The sequence below is a fragment of the Mercenaria mercenaria genome, chromosome 19, assembly GCF_021730395.1.
Source record: "Mercenaria mercenaria strain notata chromosome 19, MADL_Memer_1, whole genome shotgun sequence".
Lineage (NCBI taxonomy): Eukaryota > Metazoa > Mollusca > Bivalvia > Venerida > Veneridae > Mercenaria > Mercenaria mercenaria.
In genome coordinates this window covers 34,423,035-34,446,730 of record NC_069379.1, presented here as the reverse complement: position 1 = coordinate 34,446,730, position 23,696 = coordinate 34,423,035, and the positions used below count along the sequence as shown (strand labels likewise).

Sequence of the window (23,696 nt, the reverse complement as noted above, 5' to 3'; positions counted from 1 at the left end):
ATTGTTGAGACTTCTAAATGATTATATTTTTTTTCTATGTTATTCAAATGGATTAAAGTTTTAATTATGTAATATAACTATGACAAATATGAGTAGATTTAGATTACAATAGTAGATCATGCAGGGTTGTCAATAAGTTTTTGTTGAACAGGCTGAAATAGAAAAGTAGGCGGCCAGCTAGGGGGGTCCGGGGGCATGCTCCCCCTGAAAATTTTGAAATTCAGCGCATCATTTCCTGCATTCTGGGGCATTTTGAAAGCATTTAAGAACATCTTTTCCACTGCATTTTTAAATACAATATACCCTTATTTTCACATTTTTATGAGCTCACCTGGTAAATTTGGAGATAATAATAAAAGTGAGTTTACATGTTCATGAATGCATTTTTCAAGTCTTGAAATGTGAATATCTAACTTGTCACCACACTTCAACTCTTTGTTGTACTTCTTTGCAAAATCAAATAGTTATTGCACTACTATATATCTAAATTCAAAATTCTACTGAGAATTAAACCTGTACTCATATTTCTTTTGTGGGGAACAAGATTCCCCAGATGAATTTTTACAATCTGGCATGACAAAAAAATGTCACTGTTAGAACCATCAAAACAAAATGTACAGAGTTAGAAATAATACAAGTTTAGGCATAGAAAATTAACTATTTGATTCTCACCCCCACCTATCCGTAGCCAAAACCCCTAGCCTCGATTTTTATTGATCAAAATCCAGATATCCAAAATTGTATGTCCAGATTCTGTTACACTTTCGTAGACATTGACCAAAGCTCCACTTTGAAGGATATGTTTGACAAATTATGATGGTGCAAAGACAGTTTAACAGCATTTGACAGTATCTTATAAAAAAAATTACCTTGACATTTCCTCTTATTAAAATGATTTAAGAGAAATATTTATCAAAAATCGGCCGGCTGATACCGCGACAACTACTGTACTTTCGATTTCAAAAACTTACAGAAAAAGGTAAAAGCGAATATATTTTCTGATCCGTACCACAACCTATACAATATTTTATTAATACTTTCTGCGCCACGAACTTATCTGACGTTGCAATTTCTGAAAGTTCGTGCGACATTTACTTTCAAAATTACATCACCATTTAAATCAAGTGATGTCAAAGACTTTAAAAGCAACATATGTTGCCATTAACGACAATATAAATTCTAATCCTGTGTGATGTATATTGGGTATGTTACATGAGTTTAAATGGAAGCCGCTTCATTTTGTAAGAGGAAAACTAAGCGTGCGCCGACTAGCTTTGATTGCCATCCATTATTTAAAGAAAACTCAAATAATATGAATGGTATTTAATTTCAAACTCTATAGTCCTGTCAAGCATACATTGAAATACTATCAATTAAAATATTTCTTTCATGCGTCGCTTATTTTCAAAATAATAAAGAAAGTTCGCGATTTTTTGGGACAACCCTCGTATATAATACATATACCGGAACATATTCTAAACATTATGTTGTAGAGAATAACCAATTAGGATCAGAAGATTTGACATTTTTGCATACTACAGGAAATTTAACTTGAAAGGAAAAAGCTGTCTTCACTTTATTTAATATATAAACCTCTATTTTGGTAATAAATTCTCAAATGTTATGACTTTTAAATTTAAGTAATGTACGCCTGTCTTTTACTTCAGAAATCACGAGCTATCATTAAACAATTTTCAAATATAAATGTATGGAGTAGAAATGTTTCTTTTTTTTCTTTTTCAAAGAACCATGAAACAATTATGAAACTATTTAAACAGGATATATTGCCAAATTACTCTTAAAATTTATATGAAAAAAAAATGTAACTTACAGATAAATAAAATGGGAAAAATATATAGTTACCTTTCATGCAATCATTTCCTTCAAAGTCTCCAACACAGCCGAGTTTACATGCACCATTTGCTCTTACACAAATAATATTAATGCAGTTTTCGCTGCAACGGTCTTGACACATATCACCATGGTATCCGATTTGACAGTCTTTTACGCAACTTCCATTCGTATGAAAACACCTTCTGCCTTCGTCATCTGGTAAGCATGTCGTCACACACGTCATGTTACACTGTGCACCATAATAGTTAATTCTACAGCCATCTTTACACACCCCTGTTGTGCTATCGCATGTTGCGAGCGCACACGTTTTTGGACAATTATGTTCACAGTTGATTCCATATTTACCTTCAACACATTCATCACATTTACTTTTTGTGAATCCAGCCTTGCAATTGTGGCACTCTCCATTATCTTTACAAGTGCCATTGCAACCTGATGGACATGTAATGTTACAGTCAGTTCCGTATTTACCATATTCACACTGAGTACACCTGTTTCCAGTAAACCCGGGCCTACATCTATAACAATCTCCATTATCTTTGCAAGTGCCATTGCTGCAAGCAGATGGACATTTAATGTTACAATCAGCTCCATATTTACCATACTCACACTGAGTACATCTGTTTCCAGTAAAGCCGGGCGTACAACTATGACAGTCTCCATTATATTTACATGTGCCATTACAACCTGATGGGCATGGCATGTTACAATTTGTTCCATATTTACCAAACACACACTGAGTACACATTTTTCCAGTAAACCCTGTCTTGCAACTGTAACAGTTACCATTTATGTCACATAAATTAATCATGCAACCTGCGGAACAGTTTGTGTCACACCTATCACCGTATTTACCGTTTACACATTGATCACATTTATCACCTTGAAAATTTGATAAGCAAGTGCATCTCCCATTATTAATGTCACATTGGTGGTTTCGACAGCCAAGTCCACAATTGTGTTGACAGGATGATCCATACTTCCCAAATTCGCAAGCTGTGCAGTTGTTATACGATGTACACGATGTACAGTTTCCTGGACATTTATGACAAACTGGACCATAGTAGCCGTTGAAACATTTTGTACAGAACTGTATATTTGAACAAGTTTGACATAAGTTATTACAAGCGTGTACGCAACGGCTGCTAAAATACCCATCAATACATTCATCTAGGCAGTAATCAGTTATCGAGCCGTAAAATTCACAACGGTTAATTCCACCTTTACAACATTTACACCTCTCACATTCATTCAATGCAACACCTAAAATTGTTAAATGTGAAAATATAACATTTATAAATAATTTAATTTATCAATTTTTATGTGTTTAAATGTGTAATGACTTAAAGGGTTCACTGGCATGTTACGGCACTCTATCCTAATAAACGCGCTATATCAGATTGGTTAATCTTCGGATAACTTGCTCCCACTGACTTGCATAAAGTGCTACAAAAGAGTGAGTTCGTATAATTTCACACTTGAAGTCCTGCGTAATAGCTCAAACAACTCACCAAACTATTACAGCTATTGTGAATTTTGTGGTGAAAGATATTTTAATTCTACATCAACACATAATACAAATAATTTCCTTAAACAGGATAAATAGTGGGGAAAAACGGAAGTCTTTGTAATTTTTTTCGATTCGATATTTCTTATATTCACTATGCTTAATTAATATACAAAATGTATATAGATTACTTCGGTCTTTGACAGCATGAGTGCGCAATTGCCATTATTTTGCTGGTAACCTTGTACGTATTCTAGGTTAGGGTAACAATTGCATATTGCAGTAAAGTTTCATATTTCACTTTTAAATGTAATTCATTCTTTCTACAGATAAGGCAATACATTTTATTAAGTTTAATTTATTGATAGAACAATTTGTCACATGTGTTACGAATTCACATATAGTCATATAGTGATTATCATAGCGAGATTTAATTAGAAAAAAACAGTCTGTTTCCATTAATCAGATCAATGATATCATAATTATTAATACTGGATCTATGTGTTGAAGGATTGATTATAAATTATCTTACCTTTGCTACAAAAATGTAATAATAATAATAGAAATGGCAGCCACTCCATCATTCCGATTGCTGTAGTTATCGCACACTGCAATGGTCAATAAAACTGCTTATGATATCTAATTGAAATACGTAGATCATTTCTTATATGGGTCTTTTTGAATTTTTGTTGGAAGTTGTAATTTGTTTATTGATATTGAAAATGGTTATGACATTGCTTTTGTTTTCGTGTTGGCAAGTAATATGTATTTTTGTATTCTATTCAATAATGTATCTAGATGAAAAGGCAGTTCTTCTTCAACAAAATCCACTAAAATATAATGGAAACGATTATTATATAAAATGAAACATAGACAAAGACTGTAAAAATTCAAAACCAAGTTTTAAAACTACAAAAGTGTCTTTAGTGTTTACGTTAAATTAATAGGTAATGTTGAATGCGGAAGTTTAAAATAGGAGCAGACAAGTGTTTAAAATCTTCATTACGTATTGTGTCTTGTGCTAATATTTACAGATATATCGGTTTTACCTGACTAGGATAACATTATATGCAGTTTCCCTTGAAGTTATAACAAATTAAATTGTCCGTGCAATTAATCGGTTTAAGCTCCCTACTCATGAATATTCAGTGGAATCAAATCAAGTCAATAATTTGAGTAAGCATTTTGTTAGTAATATTATCACATTGTTATTGTTATCTATGGGTCGTGCATGTAATTGTATCCCATAATGATAATTATAGTTATTATATGTGGGATAACTTAGCTCATGTATTTGTACCAAATAATAGCGATCCGCTTACTGAAATAAACAAACCTGCTGAACAGATTCTGTTAGATAATCGTCTTAGTATCGTGATTCTCTGACGTCAGATATATAACTGGGTACAATGGTATACTAATATCTTGAATTAAACCCTAAATAAATCTAAATAATATGTATTTTACAGTGTAGTTTGTCGCATAGTAGAGCTTATCAAAGACGCATTCTCTCTTCTAACAAGTTTAAGATAAGGATGTGTGTGGTTAATACCAAAACACGTTAAATCCCCGTTCCAAGGCGGTGCCTTTATTTTCAATTTGATGTCCATCCGTACCGTTTTGCATGTTACGTATGCTGTCGTGTTTCTCCTACTTCCCTACATTGTCGAAAGATAATTTGTATACGCACATTTTACTTGTGTCAAAAAGAAGTCCTTTTTCAAATGGATGTTTAATCGGACTGAAATTGCTAACCTATCATGTGTTATTGCTTTGCAAACAAAAAGTACTAAACATTTCAATGATACATCAATTAGTACATTACATATAAATATGGACATTTACATATAAATATGGGCATTTGAATATAAAGTTAACATATGCAGCTATATTAATCAATGTTTTTCATCAGCTGTAGAAAAATATGAAAAAGATCATGTAGATTTAAGTGCTGTATCAAGTGTCATGAAACGTGCGAAGTAACCTTAAACTCATGTATTGGTAATAATAGTATAACCATGAATATTTGATCCACAACATGTCTTCATTTTGCAAAATGTTTTTAGAAACGATAAATAACGATAATTGCAATACTATATGTATCTATAACTTAATTTATAAGACAGCACTCGCATATTAACTTGATTAAGATCCATGCTATGCAGTTACATGTGCTAAGCTACTATTGAAAATATGAATTCAATGTTTACTGTACACTGTTTCAAAAGCCTTATGATAGCCATTTATACAGTGCTTAGGCTATCTAAATTATTGTAAACATACATTGAATGCTCATGACTGATGAAGTTAAAATGTACTATATAAAAAGATAACGATCATTTTTACACGTAAGTTACAGTATTGAATACAGAGTTGAAAATACATTTAAATATAAACTTACAAACTTCAAATGAAAACTTTAATACCAATAAATACCATGTTATACATTCAAAAATCCATATTAAGTCTAAAAAGTAGGTGAAAAAAGATTTTGACAACTGAACGTTACATCCAAGATCAGCCTTGTCTATTCCAATTACAGTTTGTGAAATAGACACCACTACTATGGTTTCAAAATTGCAGTTGTCTTCAAATACTGTGCGCTCAAATTATTCAACCAGCGATGTAAATTCGTTTCGTTGAATGCGGAAGATTTAGTCGTTTAAGGTCACACAAAATAAATTATCAGCTCTTCGCATTTTTAAAGAATATCTTATATTTTTGGCTAAAGAGGCGGGGTAAATTTATATAAAGCGGGTGATCATGTAACATATTGTTTTTATTATTACCAATCTGATATTACATGTGGTAAAAACAATTTAATTTAGTTAGTAGCTGTTGTGTTAAAAAGACATTCTCTGTTGTTATCAAGACTACACATCACAACCTTGTTAACGATTAAACTTTATTCATTCATCTACCTGATAGACTAAGTGCCGATTGAATGAAATAGGTCCCATAACTATTGCTTTTATTATGATTAAACTATCCTCTGTTGTGTGTTTTGCCATTTTTCTTTGGTTTTCAACTATATTCTGTTTGCGAATGTAAGCGACTAAGTACAACTCAACTTATACCAAAACCATACAATTCTTTACCAACTTAATGACATACTTATAGATTAGGTTTTATAAATTAACTATCATTTTGATGAAAATATACTCCGTTTTTGGTACTTAGCCATTTGTTTAACACACTTCTGTTTGTGATTGTTAACGAGTTTGTATCTCGGCATCGTCATTAGTCAATGAAACTTTACACTTGTACAATGAGTATAAAAGTTTGATGTCACTTTGATAAACTGATCTCCCTTGATAAATTTGGACATCTTTTATACAAATTAGATTTCAAGTTCTGTTTCTTTAGTCGCTTTTAAATACATTTTGTTACCCTTACTCTGTGAAGTGGAAAGTTTTTCAACTTTCTGTCCGTCCGTTTGTATTCTATCAACAATCCCGTGAACCAAAAGCAGATATTAATTTTGACTGATTTTCATGTGTTTCTTGATTTAATGTCTTAGTATAAACGGCTCTGTTAACGATTGATAGGATTAGTTTTGCATCAGCCGTGAAAACAATTTTACTTTTTGAATATTATGAAACTTTCAGGATTTCTTAGTAAACTTAAAAGAAACATTTCAATATGAAGTTCTATACACATCGAGAAAAGGGTATTTCTTATTTTGTCATTGGTCACAACTTTTACACAAGAAAAAATACATTTCTGGCCATGAAATTGACATTTTTAAACTATTCGGAAAAAAAACTTTGACTCTTCCGTATTATGCATAGTTCATATTCCATCTTATAAAACAAAAATGCGATGAACGGAGAATCCGGTTTCGGATTTGGCGGATCAAACAAGGTATAAAAGAAAGTTTTCGTGCTTGACCTTGCATTTACAAGCATATTAGCCATATTCTTTTATTCTATGGATTAAATAATCCATTTAAGAAACAAATTGTTTCAACGTGTGTATTCTTGCTTTGACATTTACCAAACTGATGTGTTTCATAATAATTATAATACGTACGTTATATCTAGGCAAACATGAATAATAAATAGCATAAGATAAAGAATCTAGTACAAACGATTCTTTATATTTGGAACAGTTTACATTTGTGGACATGAAATCTTATTCCCCTGAGTGGCTGTTTTAATTCAGGAAGCAGATAAAAGTGAGACGGACTAATGACATATAAATAGGCAGAATGGGGCAATACGTCTCATCTGTATGACGTCATAATGACGTACACGTAAGAAGTTAGAAGAAAGAATTAAAAAGTAAGAAGTTTGAAGTAAGATAATAAGAGGTCCTCTTTTGGCTTTAATAGAAAGGGACATAGAAAGGGACAGGAAACTTGCTTCTTCAGATTAATAAGAGGTTAATATATGCCTAACGTTCACCTTATGGCCATTATAAAACCTTCAAAAGCACACAAAAAAATTTAATGATCTTTTTTATCATTTACCCACCTTTATTCTACATATTCATATTTCATATTTTCAACACATGTTGATATGAATTGTGTCAAGGAAAATATTGGGTTTTTTTCATCTTGTATGTCACCAAATTTAAAATTCAGTCATACACTTTTCACCAGGAATAATAACGTCGACGTCAGAACGCGGGACGTTTCCGTTGCCATATTGATTATCGGACGTGAGACACACAGTTCCATTATCGCTGACTAAATGACAGCTGTATGTGCTGTCTCAAAGAATTTTTGTTACTACCTATAGTAAGATATAATGATAAATGGTAATACAAGAGTACGGGAATGATATTTGATAGATTTCACGAATTCACATTAAACACTTTCTTATAAAAATATAACCTTTTAATGAATTTACTTAGCCACATGAATTAGCTGACAGCAAGAAAGCTATTCTAGGGTCATACAACTTACTGTACATATCGAAATAAAAATGCTAATGGCCTTACCGCTACTTAGTAAGGATTAATTACCTCAACTAAAATCGTAATTATAGCATACCCTACATCACCAGTGAACATTAAAAATATTTGTCACAGATCACACCGGGAACCATGATATCATTCAGTTATTTCTGAATACCACATTTTGCAATAGTGACTGAAAAACACGTTGAAAGTGCTGAATCACTGAAAGGTACAATAACGTGTGTACACTACGGCTTGAAAGGTTTAAATGTTTTCGGCACTAGGGAGGTAATAGAAGAATCTTTCGAACTTATCTTGAACGAAAATATTAAAAATGTGAAATTGATCGATTGCAGGCAGTTGAAGACATCCCTCCAGATGTTGTTGTTAAGCGCGTTAGGGCAAGAATTCGTGAGAAAACATGAAAACCATTTTCCAACAGATCGGATCACCTATGCTTTGATCCGATAGTGCAAGAAGACAACGACAGGGATAATCATACTGCACAGAGCAATAAAAAAGGGAAAACAATAACCAAGCATAAAAGTTCAGTTTACGTTGGCAAAAAAGAAATACACCTCAGATGCGATCTACAGATCGGACATATTGTAAAATATAAGGGAGACGTTGGAATTGTTGTTCGTCTAAAAGACGTAACTGAAGGTGGTGAACAGTATTTTAAAATGGACGTATAGGTCTTTGGGACTCTTGGGTCATTCGCAAAACGTTCTTCGTTGACCTGAAAAGAAAAGTTTGCTGATTATAAAATATAACCCTGTACATCGTTGCCCCATTGACGACCGGCTTCAATGGGCGCGCCACAGAGAAGGCGAACACTGAATTTCTCGAGAGCTGCATTCTAAAAAAGTTATGAAACTGAATATTTGTTATGTTTTCAAATATTAATAAAATCTGGAAAGTAGATCCCTCGGAAGCACCGAGAACAAAGCAAACAGCGAAAATTGCAGACTCGGTTTTATTGAGTCTGTTCATGAGCAGTAATGGAATATGCAACACTGCTCACGCCCTCTAGCACCGGCTTAAGCAGTATTCAATCTTCAAATCTAAATGAGTTGAAATCAATGATCCCGAAGGACCAGAAAATATAACAACACTGAGATGAAGTCGGGGCGACCTTTTACGGCCGCCACACAGCACTTAACACCCGCTGTTGTGAAGTAAATAAAATCTGGAAAGTAGATCCCTCGGAAGCACCGAGAACAAAGCAAACAGCGAAAATTGCAGACTCGGTTTTATTGAGTCTGTTCATGAGCAGTAATGGAATATGCAACACTGCTCACGCCCTCTAGCACCGGCTTAAGCAGTATTCAATCTTCAAATCTAAATGAGTTGAAATCAATGATCCCGAAGGACCAAAAATATAACAACACTGAGATGAAGTCGGGGCGACTTTGTACGGCCGCCACACAGCACTTAACACCCGCTGTTGTGAAGTAAATAAAGTCGGAAAAGTAGATCCCTCGGAAGCACCGAGAACAAAGCAAACAGCGAAAATTGCAGACTCGGTTTTATTGAGTCTGTTCATGAGCAGTAATGGAATATGCAACACTGCTCACGCCCTCTAGCACCGGCTTAAGCAGTATTCAATCTTCAAATCTAAATGAGTTGAAATCAATGATCCCGAAGGACCAGAAAATATAACAACACTGAGATGAAGTCGGGGCGACTTTTTACGGCCGCCACACAGCACTTAACACCCGCTGTTGTGAAGTAAATAAAATCTGGAAAGTAGATCCCTCGGAAGCACCGAGAACAAAGCAAACAGCGAAAATTGCAGACTCGGTTTTATTGAGTCTGTTCATGAGCAGTAATGGAATATGCAACACTGCTCACGCCCTCTAGCACCGGCTTAAGCAGTATTCAATCTTCAAATCTAAATGAGTTGAAATCAATGATCCCGAAGGACCAGAAAATATAACAACACTGAGATGAAGTCGGGGCGACTTTTTACGGCCGCCACACAGCACTTAACACCCGCTGTTGTGATTAAGCCATGCAGATAGATATTTAATTCAAGTTTTAATTCAAAGTGATATTTTAGTGCAGTATTCATATTATAACAGTTGGATCCTGAATATTACCTTTTGGCTAGAGCTTTGGACTAACATAAGTAAACAGTCATGGAAGCACATATACAATAATTAATTTACATATGTAAAGAAAACGCTTAAGAACTAAACTACGTAATATGTGTGATAATTTATTTCATAGCTTATTAAATTAAGTATTTTTCAACGGCGTTCAGTTGCATTGATATACTCTCTTCTGTCTGAAAAAAAGTTTTTAAGTCTTATACACTTGTTTTGTAATATGTTTCGGATTTATATTTTGTGTTTTACTAGAAATTATGTGTATATGAGTTAGCAGTGTTTTGTTTCAATAAATATCATGTCATTCACAACAATTGTTAGATTTGTTTAGCATGGTCTTAACGCATTGCTTCAGACAAAACTTACTTTTTGGATGCACATTTTTGTGTTATTCTAATAGACTGATTTCTTGATAGTGCATTTAATTTCTATTTTTAAGCTTCACATGAAGTGAATGGTTTCTTATGAATGTAGCCTATGACCATCAATAACCTTGAGAACAGTATCCTGACTGTTTTTTTACGTATATGATATGACAGCTAATTGCAATTTTAAAAAAAAAACTTGTATTTTAATTTTATTTTACTGCTTACGTAAAAAAAAAGGGAAGGGTTCATTTCCCGGAAGCCTAAACATAGCCATGCACCTAAGTCATATTTTAAATAAAGTCACAATCTGTGTCTGTGTTTAGCATGCTTCAAAATACATCTGGTAAAAGTTTCGGCTTGTATGTATGTTTTATACTGACGACAAGTTAATCTGTGCAACCTAGAACTGTACGAGAAACGTATGTTTTGTTCTCATGCTGAACATGCTTCAAACATGCTTGTTTTCATGTAAGATTATTTATAGGCGCCTCCAGTAACCCATGCGAGAGACTCTTCCAAACGTTGATAATGATAGGATCTTGGGAGGACAGTGCAAGATACAGAAGACTCTCCAATTCCTTAGGCTTCTTTAACGAGCCAGATGTAAAGCATCCATACACGGGACTCTCATCCCAATGTTTCTAATTTTTAATGCGAGGAGCTCAAGACGCCTTGTGTCATAGTCAGGCACTGTTACCGATGTCCGGACCACTGCGTCCGATCCTGCTTCAAGCATTTGATTACAAAGTAAAGTAGTAGATCTGTAATGACACTCTGCCATATCCGTGTTAGGTACGTCGGCATTCTTTGGACGTAAATGTAGCTTAACGTGCACATAACTTTCTATAAAAACCGAAAATTGCCGAAATAACACACATTACTTGCCATACAAGCCGTAAATTGCCGAAATAACACACATAACTTGCCGTACAAACCGTTAATTGCCGAAATAATACAGTCACATAACTTGCCGTACAAACCAGAAATTGCCGAAATAATAAACATAACTTGCCGTACAAAGCAGAAATTGCCGAAATAACACATGCAACTTGTCGATTGTCATTACGGGTCTACTACCATAAATGTCTCAAGTTGTTTAGTGCAATCCAGAAGTGTGGGTGATACATGTACATCAGTGTAACCTATCATATATTATGTATTATGTATGTTTATTATTGAAAATGTTGGATTTCGCAATTTAAGAATGAAAAGTGAAGAAACAATCCTACAGTGCCAGTATGTTGACAGGATCTTTGTATATATATAAGACATTCCACGTACAGGGAGTAAGAAGTAAACTTAATGCTTTCTTTGAGAAAAAAAATGTGTAAACTGTTATAATGGACCTGTTACTTTGCTTAAGGGCGATAATAGCGTAAACGTTGTACATCTGATTATACACGGATGGTGTCCCTTGGAGCAACGATAATAGTGAATAAGAGCTAGTTGGTGAACATATCTCCTAAATTACAACCTATAAGGGCGTTCCCGATAAAAAAGAAATATGTGAAACCGACTAATGTACTGACAACATTTCATGAATACTGTTTTTAACAGTTTGATATAACATTCTGCATTTCAACAAAAGAATAAAGGTAGCTTTGAATGATAGCATCCTACGTCCCAGAATTATGAAAGGGGCCTTATTGATCAAGTGGTTAAAGTCGCGGAATTTGAATCATTTGCCCTCGCCACACTGGGTCCTACACCTAGCACTAGGTGTAAAATTATATTGTGTTCCAGATGGAAAGTCGGTAGTTTAATATGTGTTTGAAATAATGCTAGGAGTGGCTACTGAGTTCTTCCTCAACATCAAAAACTGAAAAGTAGTCATTTGACAAACGTTTTGTGGTATCACTTAAAACCCGGCAAAACATACATATAATATCAATGGTGTTGTGAAAGATGGATCAAACAGACTATGTGTTCGAAGTTTGCCTTAGTTGCCATGGATGCGGTGTAAAAGGTACTTCATTAGAGACGTTCTAAACTTTTACGCTGGATTCATACTTCTCGACGAAATATTTTCTCATTTTTCTTGTTAAAGTTAGACGACAATCGCACACAATCATTGACACCGTTTAGTTGCTCGTACAGCAAACTGTAAGTAAACCATACGTTAATAAAATCAGTAAAAAGATCTTTTCTGAAGCATATTATGCAACCAAGAAGTATAATAGCAGACTCGGTTTTATGAGTCTGTTCCTGAGAGGTAATGAAATGTGCAACACCTCTCGCGTTCCCAGCCTCCCCCCCCACCCCCACCCCTCTCCCTCCGCCGCCTAGCACCGATGCAGCTTTATTACACATAAGTTTAATCGACCCCATGATAAAAAATGACCGGAAAATATAGCAACAATGAATCCAAACGGTGCAAAAGGGTGTCAGAGGTGTTTTAAAGTATAAACTGAATCCGTTTTTTTGCGTTCTGTGCTTTCAACAGATTTTATTAATCTGGTTGCTATAGCATTACAAAATACTTACAAAATTTATCAACATGTATATTTCTGCATTCGAGCACTCTGTACAACTACTACAACTCTCATTTGGGGATTTAATTCGTTTGAACAACCAACGTGACTTGTTTGTGGCGGACGAATTGCAACCATTAAAATGCAAATCAAAACGGATAATGATGGAGAGAATATTTATTTACATAAATCCTAGATCGAACATCACTTATTTAACTTTTCTTATAACTGGTAGAGTGATATATGATATAATTAACAATAAGTCTGCTAAATTTATATTATGAACTTGTCCATCTTTCAATTCGGACATTACCATTTACTGTTAGAAGAGATGATTATCAAAAGGACACTGACTGAATGGTGAACATTGCAGACCATGATCAGACTGTACGGATGTGCAGGCTGATCTTGGTCTGCGCTGGTCGCAAAGGCAGAATCACTTGCCGCCAACAGGGTAAGGGTTAACACAATGCATTTTACAGACGAAAAGAATATGATTTCATCCAAATGGCTTGAATCTCACAAATGCACATTTTTATAGCATGCGATATAGATCCTAAACAACAAAAAACAGGAAATTTGGTGCTCTTTACAGAACGTTTCCGTAAATATTTGTACAACTCTCTTTAAATAAAGGACCCGTAACGAAATCCGGTAATTTACGTTCTAAAGAACGCTTTTCATGATTGAAAAAAAAATCGTACGCACCCTCTTTAAGTAAAGGATTCGTAACGATATCCGGCAATCTACGTTCGATTATGTATTCTCATACTGCTATTTCTGGCATTCTCCGGTTACTAATATAGTTCATTAGTGCAACCAACCGGAAAATGTTGAATTCGCACATGGGAATGCACAATCATACGGAAATCGGCAAATGTCATTACGGGTCCAGTATGTACATCAAATTATATAAATATTCTATCACTCCTAAGTAAACAATTATTCAGTGTTGTGTTTCAAGTGTTTTATACACAATACGATGTGAGCAGCTAATGAAAACCAAAGTATGTTAAGGCGCTACGAGGTTTAATACGGCTGAGACACAAGTAAGGAAACCTCATTCAACTGAACAAGAACATGTTTAACAGTTACAGTATTATTTAAGACGCGTTTACCTTCACACAGACATAGTTATAACTCATACGACGACTTTCAAGCTTTTGGTGGTCGCGGAAGACTCAGGTGCTCCACCGGGCATTAATACACGTATGGGCGTATATCTGGATAAAACGATCGAGCATACGTCGGACTGCTGGATGGCTTCCTTACATGTCAGATTTCTTCACTAAAACCCGTAAATAAAGTCCAGAAATATTTACTTGATCGCATGTATCTTTAGCTCTCATTAATTTTAACAGTAAATAAAAGAATTTTAACCCAAACAAAACTGTTTAAAAATGTCATAAGTACTTGCCTCCCTTAATACTGCATAGTCTAGGCTTGAATTAATAATTTATGAAACAATAACAGTAAGAAACTACGGTCTCACAGTTTAAATGAAATATTAGAATTCCTTCATTTATTTGAAATTCACATCAGTCATTAAGAAATAGCAGTAAGAAGGAAGTGAATATAACTAAAATGGCTTTCTTAAATAAATTAAAAAATTAAAAACAGTCATTAACAAAAAAAATAATATCTGTTTTAATTTAATTAATTTCTTAGACTTTTTTTGTTTTGTTGATGTTCATTTTTATGAAAATACCTATAATTTACACGGTAATTAAACAAATAGAAAACCACATTTTTGTACAATATAATAAACATAATTACATATATACATAGACAGGAAAGGAATCATTAAATAATAACAGATTTAATGGCATAATTTCTTTGATGATTGTAAGATTGTAAGAGCGTGAAAAAAGCAGAAAGCGAAACATCTGATAACACGAATATCAAGATTAGTCACAAAGATAAGAAAAAATTAACAGGAATACAATAATAAAACATTTTACAATTTCATGAGTTTGGTGCGACATTTAGAATTCTGTCGGTTCTAACATTTATCACACATTATTCATTGTCAATTTAATAGGAATACTTTGTTGCAATAGTATCATATGCACATGATCAGGGAGTAAACATGATATCTGAGAGATTCTTTTCTGGTATCATGCAGGTATTGATTTCTGCTTATGTACACAAAAGTGACAAACATGTCTAATTATTATAAGCAACAAAAATGTGATCTGTCTAACTGGTGCTGGTATCATCAATACTGTCATACGTACTTGATTCTTTGTTACCCTCTTTCAATTCTTCATATACTGGAAATAATGTATTTTCATAGCCAGCATCTAAAAACATGAGGAAAATATAGTAGCTATATCAACCACATTTATAAAGTTAACATATTGTTTAATTTAAAATTAAAATTAGTATATTTTCTTACAACATAAAACATTTAATGTCAAATTCGCATTCGCACAACATTTTAGGCATGTTACATTCGATGTAATGATTTCCTACAAGAAATTTACAAAATAGTATGGAATAAATCGGTACTTGTATTTGTTTGTACATTCGGCAAGGCAGGGGTTGTTTTGAAGTTATCGTGTATGTTATCTGTTAACTCATGTGCGTCTTCTGTAATTTACAAATACAGAATGCTGGAGTATAAAAATATCAAATAACTTGGAAACTTGAATGAATATTACATGTTAAATCATAATAAAGTGATTTTAAAGGCAACAATTACAATGTATGTTTACAGTTTCAGTTAGTTGCAAACAAGGTATTAATTTGTAAACAAAATCATAATTCACCATAACTAAGCCTACAGTCCGGAGTAGAAACATCAGCAATTGTATTGCTGGAATAAAATCTACAGAAATCAATTAAGTACCAAAGCTTTATCTACGCAGACAACTGAAAATATTGTCATACCTGGTTTGCGCTGTCTTATATGCCGATGTCTAGAAAGAAAAGATATACGGTTTGATATATGTCTTAAATTATATAATTCGAATATATCTTTGTGGTACTACATGTAACAAATTTAACCGCTCTAAAATAATGCTTTTAAAAAATGTATCAACTGCTCTAAAATATGCATTTGACGTGGTTAGACTCTTTAAAAGGAAAATAAGTTTAAGCTGATCAAGAAATCTGAATATAAGCAATACGCACGATTCTGTTCGTTTTGGGGTTTAACATTGTTTTTCAAAAGTATTTCAGTTACATAACGTTGGGGAGTAAACCAAATCAGTGTTCTTGAATTCTGTACTAGTACAAACCTGTTCTCCACAAGTAACTGCCAACTTCCCCGCACGAATCAGAAGAGTAGAAGGACGAAGGATTTCAGACACAATATCTTTTATCAAATTGTCACGGAGAAAATTAGCCTCGCTCGAGGATCAAACTCATGACCCAGCGATCCGTACATCTGCGCTCTCCCTTCTGAGCTAAGCGGGCGGGCTAAGAATATGCATGAGATACTACTTATTAATGTATGATATCTCAAGGTCTCGTGCACGCTCGGCGAAGTTATATATACATGTACTTTATATTTCATGGGTTTTCGTAGTTACCTTATATATCTTATGGTCTTAATAAAGTCTCATTCATATTCACGAATATTTCATGCTACCATGTTTTTCGAAAAGGCAACTAGTACGTGTATTAAACTTGAACAGATCATCATCAATCATCAATCCTTTTACGTAATCATTTAAAGTAGAACAAGTAGAAACTCCACATGTCAACAAACACGTAAAAAGTTGAAAAATGTTCTAAGCTCAGTTGAACTGAGGTTTTCCATGAACGGTATTGGTAATGCATGCTAATATCAACACCCTCTTTAATAATCTATTTCCATCATCACAATCTTCGTCACATGTCTTTTGCAATAGAATGGCAACAGTCAATATTTTAAGTATTGGTGCATTTATATATATAAGTAACAGTGTCATACAATAAGACGGCTGCTGAGTAATAAGCCGTGTTATATGATATGAAACGTATAGGCAAATTTCATATTGACATTGGTTTCGACTTGGCCAGTGTGTCTTTCTGCCTGTGAATATCAGATCATAGTCTTTGGCTCAGTCAATAACTGTATACTAAGTAATTGCTGTGGTGAACAGAAAATTCAAGCTACCTGCAGCAGGATAACAATGGCATATTAAATAACATGAATTATTCTGACCTTAGGTGTCGTCGTATTATAATGAATATCCCAACAGCAACAAGAGTAACTGCCACAGATCCAACTCCAACTCCAATGAATGGACCGACATTCGAAGAATCTGCCGTGTTATCACAATCGGATATGATCTCTGAGATAGCTGTAATATATCCGTTTAAGGAAGAATTATTGAAAACGTGCAGCATCATTTGTTTAATCTTAAAGGCTTTAAAGCTATAAAATGCAACTGAGTTGATAATGAATAAAGTACAAAGAGTTTACTAAGTTATACACCAGAAAATGGCAAATCACTAAACATGATATTGCATGGCTGGGTAATTGATCCTAATTTATATTATTTCGCCAGCACTACACCAACACTTCTAGAATGTCTTTGCATTTCGGTGATATTGAATGTTAACAATAGGAAATCCGTTTCAGTGTCTTACCAAATACATAGAAACATTCTAAACAGCATGTTTTAGATAATACCCTGTTAGGATCAGAATGTTTGACAACGTTGCATACCTGCAGGAAATCTAACTTGAAAGAAAAAAGCTGTCTTCGCTTTAACTAATATATAAATCTCTATCTTGGCAATTAATTCTACAATGTTATGACTTTTAAATTCAAGTAATATACATCTGTCTTTTACTTTTTACCTCCGAAATGACGAGCTATCATTAAACAATTTTCAAATATATATGTATCGAGCAGAAATGTTTCTTTTTCAAAGAACTATGAAACAATTATGAATATATTTAAACAGGATTATATTGCCAAATTACTCTAGAAGAAATTCATCTGAAAAAATTTAACTTGTAGGGAAATGAAGGAGAGAAAAATATATAGTTACGTTTCGTGCAATCATTTCCTTCAAAGTCTCCAACACAGTCGAGTTTACATGCACCATTTGCTCTTATACAGATAATATTAATGCAGTTTTCACTGCAACGGTCTTGACACGTATCACCATGGTATCCGTTTTGACAGTCTTTAACGCAACTTCCATTCGTATGAAAACACCTTCTACCTTCGTCATCTGGTAAGCATGTCGTTGCACACGTCATGTTACACTGCTCACCGTAATAGTTAATTCTACAGCCATCATTACACACCCCGGTTGTGCTATCACAAGTTGCGAACGCACAGGTATTTGGACAATCATGTTCACAGTTGATTCCATACTTACCGTCGACACATTCATCACATTTACTTCTAGTGAATCCAGCCTTGCAATTGTGACAATCACCATAATCTTTACAAGTGCCATTGCAGCCAGATGGACATGGAATGTTACAATCAGTTCCATATTTACCATACTCACACTGATCACATATATTTCCAGTAAACCCGGGCCTACAACCATAACAATCTCCAGTATTTTTACAAGTGTCATTGCTGCAACCAAGTGGACATCGAATGTTACAATCAGTTCCATATTTACCATACTCACACTGAGTACACATATTTCCAGTAAACCCAGGCTTGCAATTATAACAGTTACCATTTATGTCACATGATTTATTTATGCAACCTGCGGAACAGTTTGTGTCACATCTATCACCGTATTTACCGTTTACACATTGATCACATTTATTACCTTGAAAATTTGATAAACATGTGCAACTCGCACTATTAATGTTACATTGATGATTTTGACAACCAAGTCCACAATCGTGTTGACAGGTTGATCCATACCTTCCAGATTGGCAGGCGGTGCAGTTGGTATATGATGTACACGATTGACAGAAGTTATAACAAGCGTATGCGCAACGGCTGCTAAAATACCCATCAATACAGCCATCTATGCCGTAATCACTTACCGAGTGGTAAAACAAACAACGGTGAGCCCCACCTTTACAACATTTACATCCTTACATTCATTCAATGCAACACCTGAAATTTATCAAATGTGAAAATATAAGATTTATAAATGATTTAATTAATCAATTTGTAATTGTTTAAATTTTTAATGATTTAAATGGTGCACTGGCATGATACGTCACTCTATCCTAATAAACGCACAATATCAGTGTGGTTAAATTTCGGATAACTTGCTCCCGCTGACTTGCGTAAAGAGCTACAAAAGAGTGAGTTCGTATATTTTCACACGTGAAGTCCAGCGTAATGGCTCAAACAACTCACTTAAATATTACATCTATTGTGAATGTAGTGGTGGACAATGTTTCAATTCTACATCAACACAAAATAATTTCCTCAGACAGGTTAGATAGTAGAGGAAAACGGAAATCTTTGAAATTACTTTCGATTTGATATTTCTTATATTTCACTAATATGCTTAATTAATATATCATGCCGATGACTTCGGTCTTTGACGGCATGAGTGCACAAATGTCATTATTTTGCTGGTAATCTAGTACGTGTTCAGGATTAGGGAAGCAATTTCATATTGCAGTAAAGTTTCATATTTCACTTTAAAATGTAATTCATTCTTTCTAAAGACAATGCAAGATATTTTATTACGTTTATTGATCGAAAAATTTGTCGCATGTTTTGCGATTTCACATATAGTCATATACTGATTACCATAGCGAGATTTAATTCTAATAGACAGAGTCTGTTTCCATTAATCAGATTAATAATATTATAATTATTGATATTGAATCTATGCGTTGAAAGATAGATTATAGATTATCTTACCTTTGCTACACAAATGTAATAATAATAATAGAAATGGCAGCCACTCCATCATGCCGATTGCTGTAGTTATCGCACACTACAATGGTCAATAAAAACTGCTAATAATATCTAGGTGAAAACGCTTAGATCATTTCTTATATGAATCTTTTTGAATTTTGTTGCAATATATAGATTTTTTGTTGATACTACAAATGATTATGCCATTGCTTTTGTCTTTATGTTGACAAGAAATATTTATTTTCACATTCTGTTCAATAATGGATCTAGATGAAAATGCAGGTTTACTTCAACAAATATCTATAAAATTAAAATGGAAAAGAAAATTATATAAAACTAAACATAGACAAAGACTGAACTATTCAACGCATGTATACGTTTGAATCCTACCAAGTTTTAAAACTACAAACGTGTCTACTTTATGTTAAATTAACAGGTAATGTTGAATGCGGAAGTTTAAAAAGTGAGCTGACAAGTGTTTAAAATCTGTAATAAAATTTTACTTATTGTGCTTTGTGCTAATATTTGCACATAAATTGGTTCACCTGACTAGGATATATGTACAGTTTCCTTTTAAGTTATAACCTGAAGTGAATAAAAATTAAATTTTCCGTGCGATTAATTGTTTTAAGCTCACTACTCATGGATATTTTGTCAGTACAATGATCACATTATTATTGTTATCTATGGGTCGTACATGTAATTGTATGACATAATGATAATTATTATTATTATATCTGGAATAATTTAGCTCATGTAATTGTACCACATAATAGAGTTCCGTTTTACCGATGAACAGACTGAAATAAACAAACCTGCTGTTTCAGTTGGACAATCATCTAAATATCTTTAGTATCATGATTCTCTGACGTCAGATGTACAACTGGGTACAATGGTATACTAATACCTTCACCTAAACCCTATCTTAATATCCATATATTAAGGTATTAGGCCCATAATAGACTACCTCCTTTTTGAAGAGTATTCAATTTCTACCATAAACCTACTTTGACTGCAATTTCCAGGGGGCGTAGGTTTAAGTCCCACTGGAACCAAATTCTTTTTCTTTATTTTCCTTTATTACTATTAAGTTTTTACTTCTTTCAAGACTTATTATTGATTTATTGTACAAAGTGAGAGTTAGACATCTTTAAAAATACTGAGTTACATCCGGTAAACATTCTCTATTTTAACTTCACTCTTTAGATTACATATTGTGAAAGAACTGTGATAGCTTTTACTTCTGCCCAAGTTTATTTTTGAACGAAGTGAGCAAAATTCAAAACAAACCCGCAGGATTCGACCTTTATTTTTCAATGTTGGAGTTAGAATTCTGTCTCATTAAATCCGTTTATTTGAGGCACCCTAGAAAAAATGATATAAACAGTCTTATATTTTTTATATTTGTTTACCCATATAGTTTGATGTTTCTTTTATCAAGTTTAATGGTAAAATGAATTCTCTGCAAACGTTTCGGATAGTGGCCATCACTTTGAAAGTTGTCCCTACTTGAGCTCTCGAGGAAATACCATAAAGTATACAAAATTTATAAAAAAAAAAAATAGCACGGTAAAAGTTGTTTAAAAATTACAACACAGTGCGAAAAATGACCAACTTTAAGAATATACCAAGCAAATTTTGTAAACATTACTATTATGGGTCCAATACCTTAAACAAAATGGTAGTTTGTCGGATGTCAGAGCTTATCAACGACAGGAATTATTATATTATTATTATTATTGTACTCTCTCGTCTAACAAATTCAAAATTTAAGGTTGGTTGTGTGAGGTTGAGACCAAAACGCTCTGAATCCCTGTTCCAAGGCGGTGCCTTTATTTTCAATTTAATTTATATCCATGTTACGTATTTTGTCGTGTTTCTCCCACTTTCTTACGTTGTCGAAATATAATTTGTATTTGCAAGTTTTTACTTGTGTCAAAAGAAATTCTTTTTCAAATGGATGTTTAATCGGACTGAATGTGTTAACCTATCATGTGTTATTGCTTTGCACACAAAAGTACTAAACATTTCAATTATATTTTAATTAGTACATTATATATAAATATGGGCATTTACATATAAAGTTAACATATACAGCTGTATTGATCAATGTTCTTTATCAGCTGTAGAAAAAAAATGAAAAAGATAATGTAGATTTAAGTACTGTATCAAGTGTCACGAAACGTGCGAAGTACCCCTAAACTCATGTATAGGTAAAACATGTAGTCGTATATTCATGAATATTGGACCCACAGCATGTCGTCATTTTGCAATATTACATGTATCTATAACTTAATTTATAAGACATCACTCGCACATTAACTTGATTGAGATCCATGCTATGCAGCTACATGTGCTAAGCTACTATTGAAAATATGAATTCAATACTTACTATACGCAGTTTCAAAAGCGTTATGATAGCCATTTACACAGTGCTTAGATCATCTAAATTATTGTAAATATACATGGAATGCTCATATTTTATGAAGTTAAAATGTACTATATAATAAGATAACGATCAAATTTTTACACGTGACTTACAGTATTTATTATTTAATGTATGCAAATATTTCGCATCATTATAGCAATCTTTTTTCACACTTGGTTGGAGCGTAACACAGGAACGTGCACGGTATTCAGAAGGTTTGATTTGAAATTACGTTTAAATATAAACTTACCAATTTCAAATGAAATTTTTATTAAACATCTAAGTATCCAAATGAAGTTTAAAAAGTAGGTGTGAAAGAGATTTTGACAACAGAACGTTACATCCAAGGTAAGCTTTGTTTATTCCAATTACAATTCGTGAAATAGACACCACTACTATGGTTTTAAAATTGCAATTGTCTTCAAGTACTTTTTGCACTCAGATTGTTCAACCATCGAAGTAAATTCGTTTCGTTGAATGCGGAAGATTTAGTCGTTTAAGGTCACACAAAATAAATTATCAGTTCTTCACTTTTTTAAAGAAGACATTTTTTCTAAAAAGGCAGGATAAATTTATATTATTATGTAACACATTGTTTTCTTTATTACCAGTCTGATATTACATGTGGTAAAAAACAATTAAATTTAGTTAGTAGCTGTTGTGTTAAAAATATGTTCTCTATTGTCACCGAGACTACATATCCCAACCTTGTTTAAGATTAAGCTGTATACATGCATCTTCCTGATAGTGCCATCTGAATGACCTAGGTCCCATAACTATTGCTTTTATTGTGATTAAACTATCCTCCGTAATGTGTTTTGCCATTTTTCTTCTTTATTTAACCATATTCTGTTTGCGAATGTAAGCGACTAAGTAATACTCAACTTGTAGCAAAATCAAACACTTCATTACCAACGTTATGACATACTTATGGATTGCTTTAATAAATTGACTTTCACTTTGATAAAAATATATCCAATTTTGGCACTTAGCCATTTGTTTAAAAAGATTATGTTTTGATATTGTTCGCGAGTTAGTATCTCGGCATCTACAAATCATAAGTCAATGAGACTTTATGCACCTGTCAATATTTTGCCCGCCCGGGGGAGCGGCGGGCATACACGGGACTTTAGACAGAAGACCATTCCCGACAGGCGGGAATTTGACAAACATTTGATGTACCAACCAGGCTCTAGGGTGGGATTTAGACAGAGAAGGTTTTCTCTGAGGTGGGGATTTAGACAACAAGATTTTTGAAATGT

The 23,696-nt window shown here is 33.5% G+C and overlaps 2 protein-coding genes across 2 annotated transcripts; both read right to left on the bottom strand.

The window, feature by feature from the left end:
- Nucleotides 1-1,863: 1,863 nt before the first annotated feature.
- Nucleotides 1,864-5,936, bottom strand: LOC128551067 (uncharacterized). The gene is made up of 3 exons (XM_053531388.1): nucleotides 5,798-5,936; nucleotides 3,894-3,969; nucleotides 1,864-3,117 (listed from the first exon to the last, which is right to left on the bottom strand). Exon 3 carries the CDS (start codon nucleotides 2,641-2,643, stop codon nucleotides 2,074-2,076), a length of 570 nt encoding a protein of 189 aa, XP_053387363.1. The 5' UTR covers nucleotides 2,644-3,117; nucleotides 3,894-3,969; nucleotides 5,798-5,936; the 3' UTR covers nucleotides 1,864-2,073.
- A 9,020-nt stretch (nucleotides 5,937-14,956) lies between these two features.
- On the bottom strand, nucleotides 14,957-22,893 carry LOC123542469 (multiple epidermal growth factor-like domains protein 10). Its single transcript, XM_053531386.1, has 7 exons — nucleotides 22,685-22,893; nucleotides 20,010-20,085; nucleotides 18,202-19,244; nucleotides 17,367-17,505; nucleotides 16,106-16,134; nucleotides 15,725-15,805; nucleotides 14,957-15,516 (listed from the first exon to the last, which is right to left on the bottom strand). The coding sequence occupies exons 3-7, from the start codon at nucleotides 18,812-18,814 to the stop codon at nucleotides 15,413-15,415; spliced, it is 966 nt and encodes a 321-aa protein (XP_053387361.1). The 5' UTR covers nucleotides 18,815-19,244; nucleotides 20,010-20,085; nucleotides 22,685-22,893; the 3' UTR covers nucleotides 14,957-15,412.
- Nucleotides 22,894-23,696: the final 803 nt, after the last annotated feature.

Bases quoted from the DNA above. Each gene is read 5' to 3' on its own strand.
- LOC128551067 (XM_053531388.1), bottom strand. From the start codon at position 2,643: ATGGTAACTGTTACAGTTGCAAGACAGGGTTTACTGGAAAAATGTGTA.
- LOC123542469 (XM_053531386.1), bottom strand. From the start codon at position 18,814: ATGTGTACTCAGTGTGAGTATGGTAAATATGGAACTGATTGTAACATT. The intron at 15,806-16,105 runs GTATGACAATAT...TGTAAATTACAG, and splicing joins TATAAGACAGCGCAAACCAG to AAGACGCACATGAGTTAACA. The intron at 15,517-15,724 runs GTACCGATTTAT...TCATGTTTTTAG, and splicing joins GAATGTACAAACAAATACAA to ATGCTGGCTATGAAAATACA.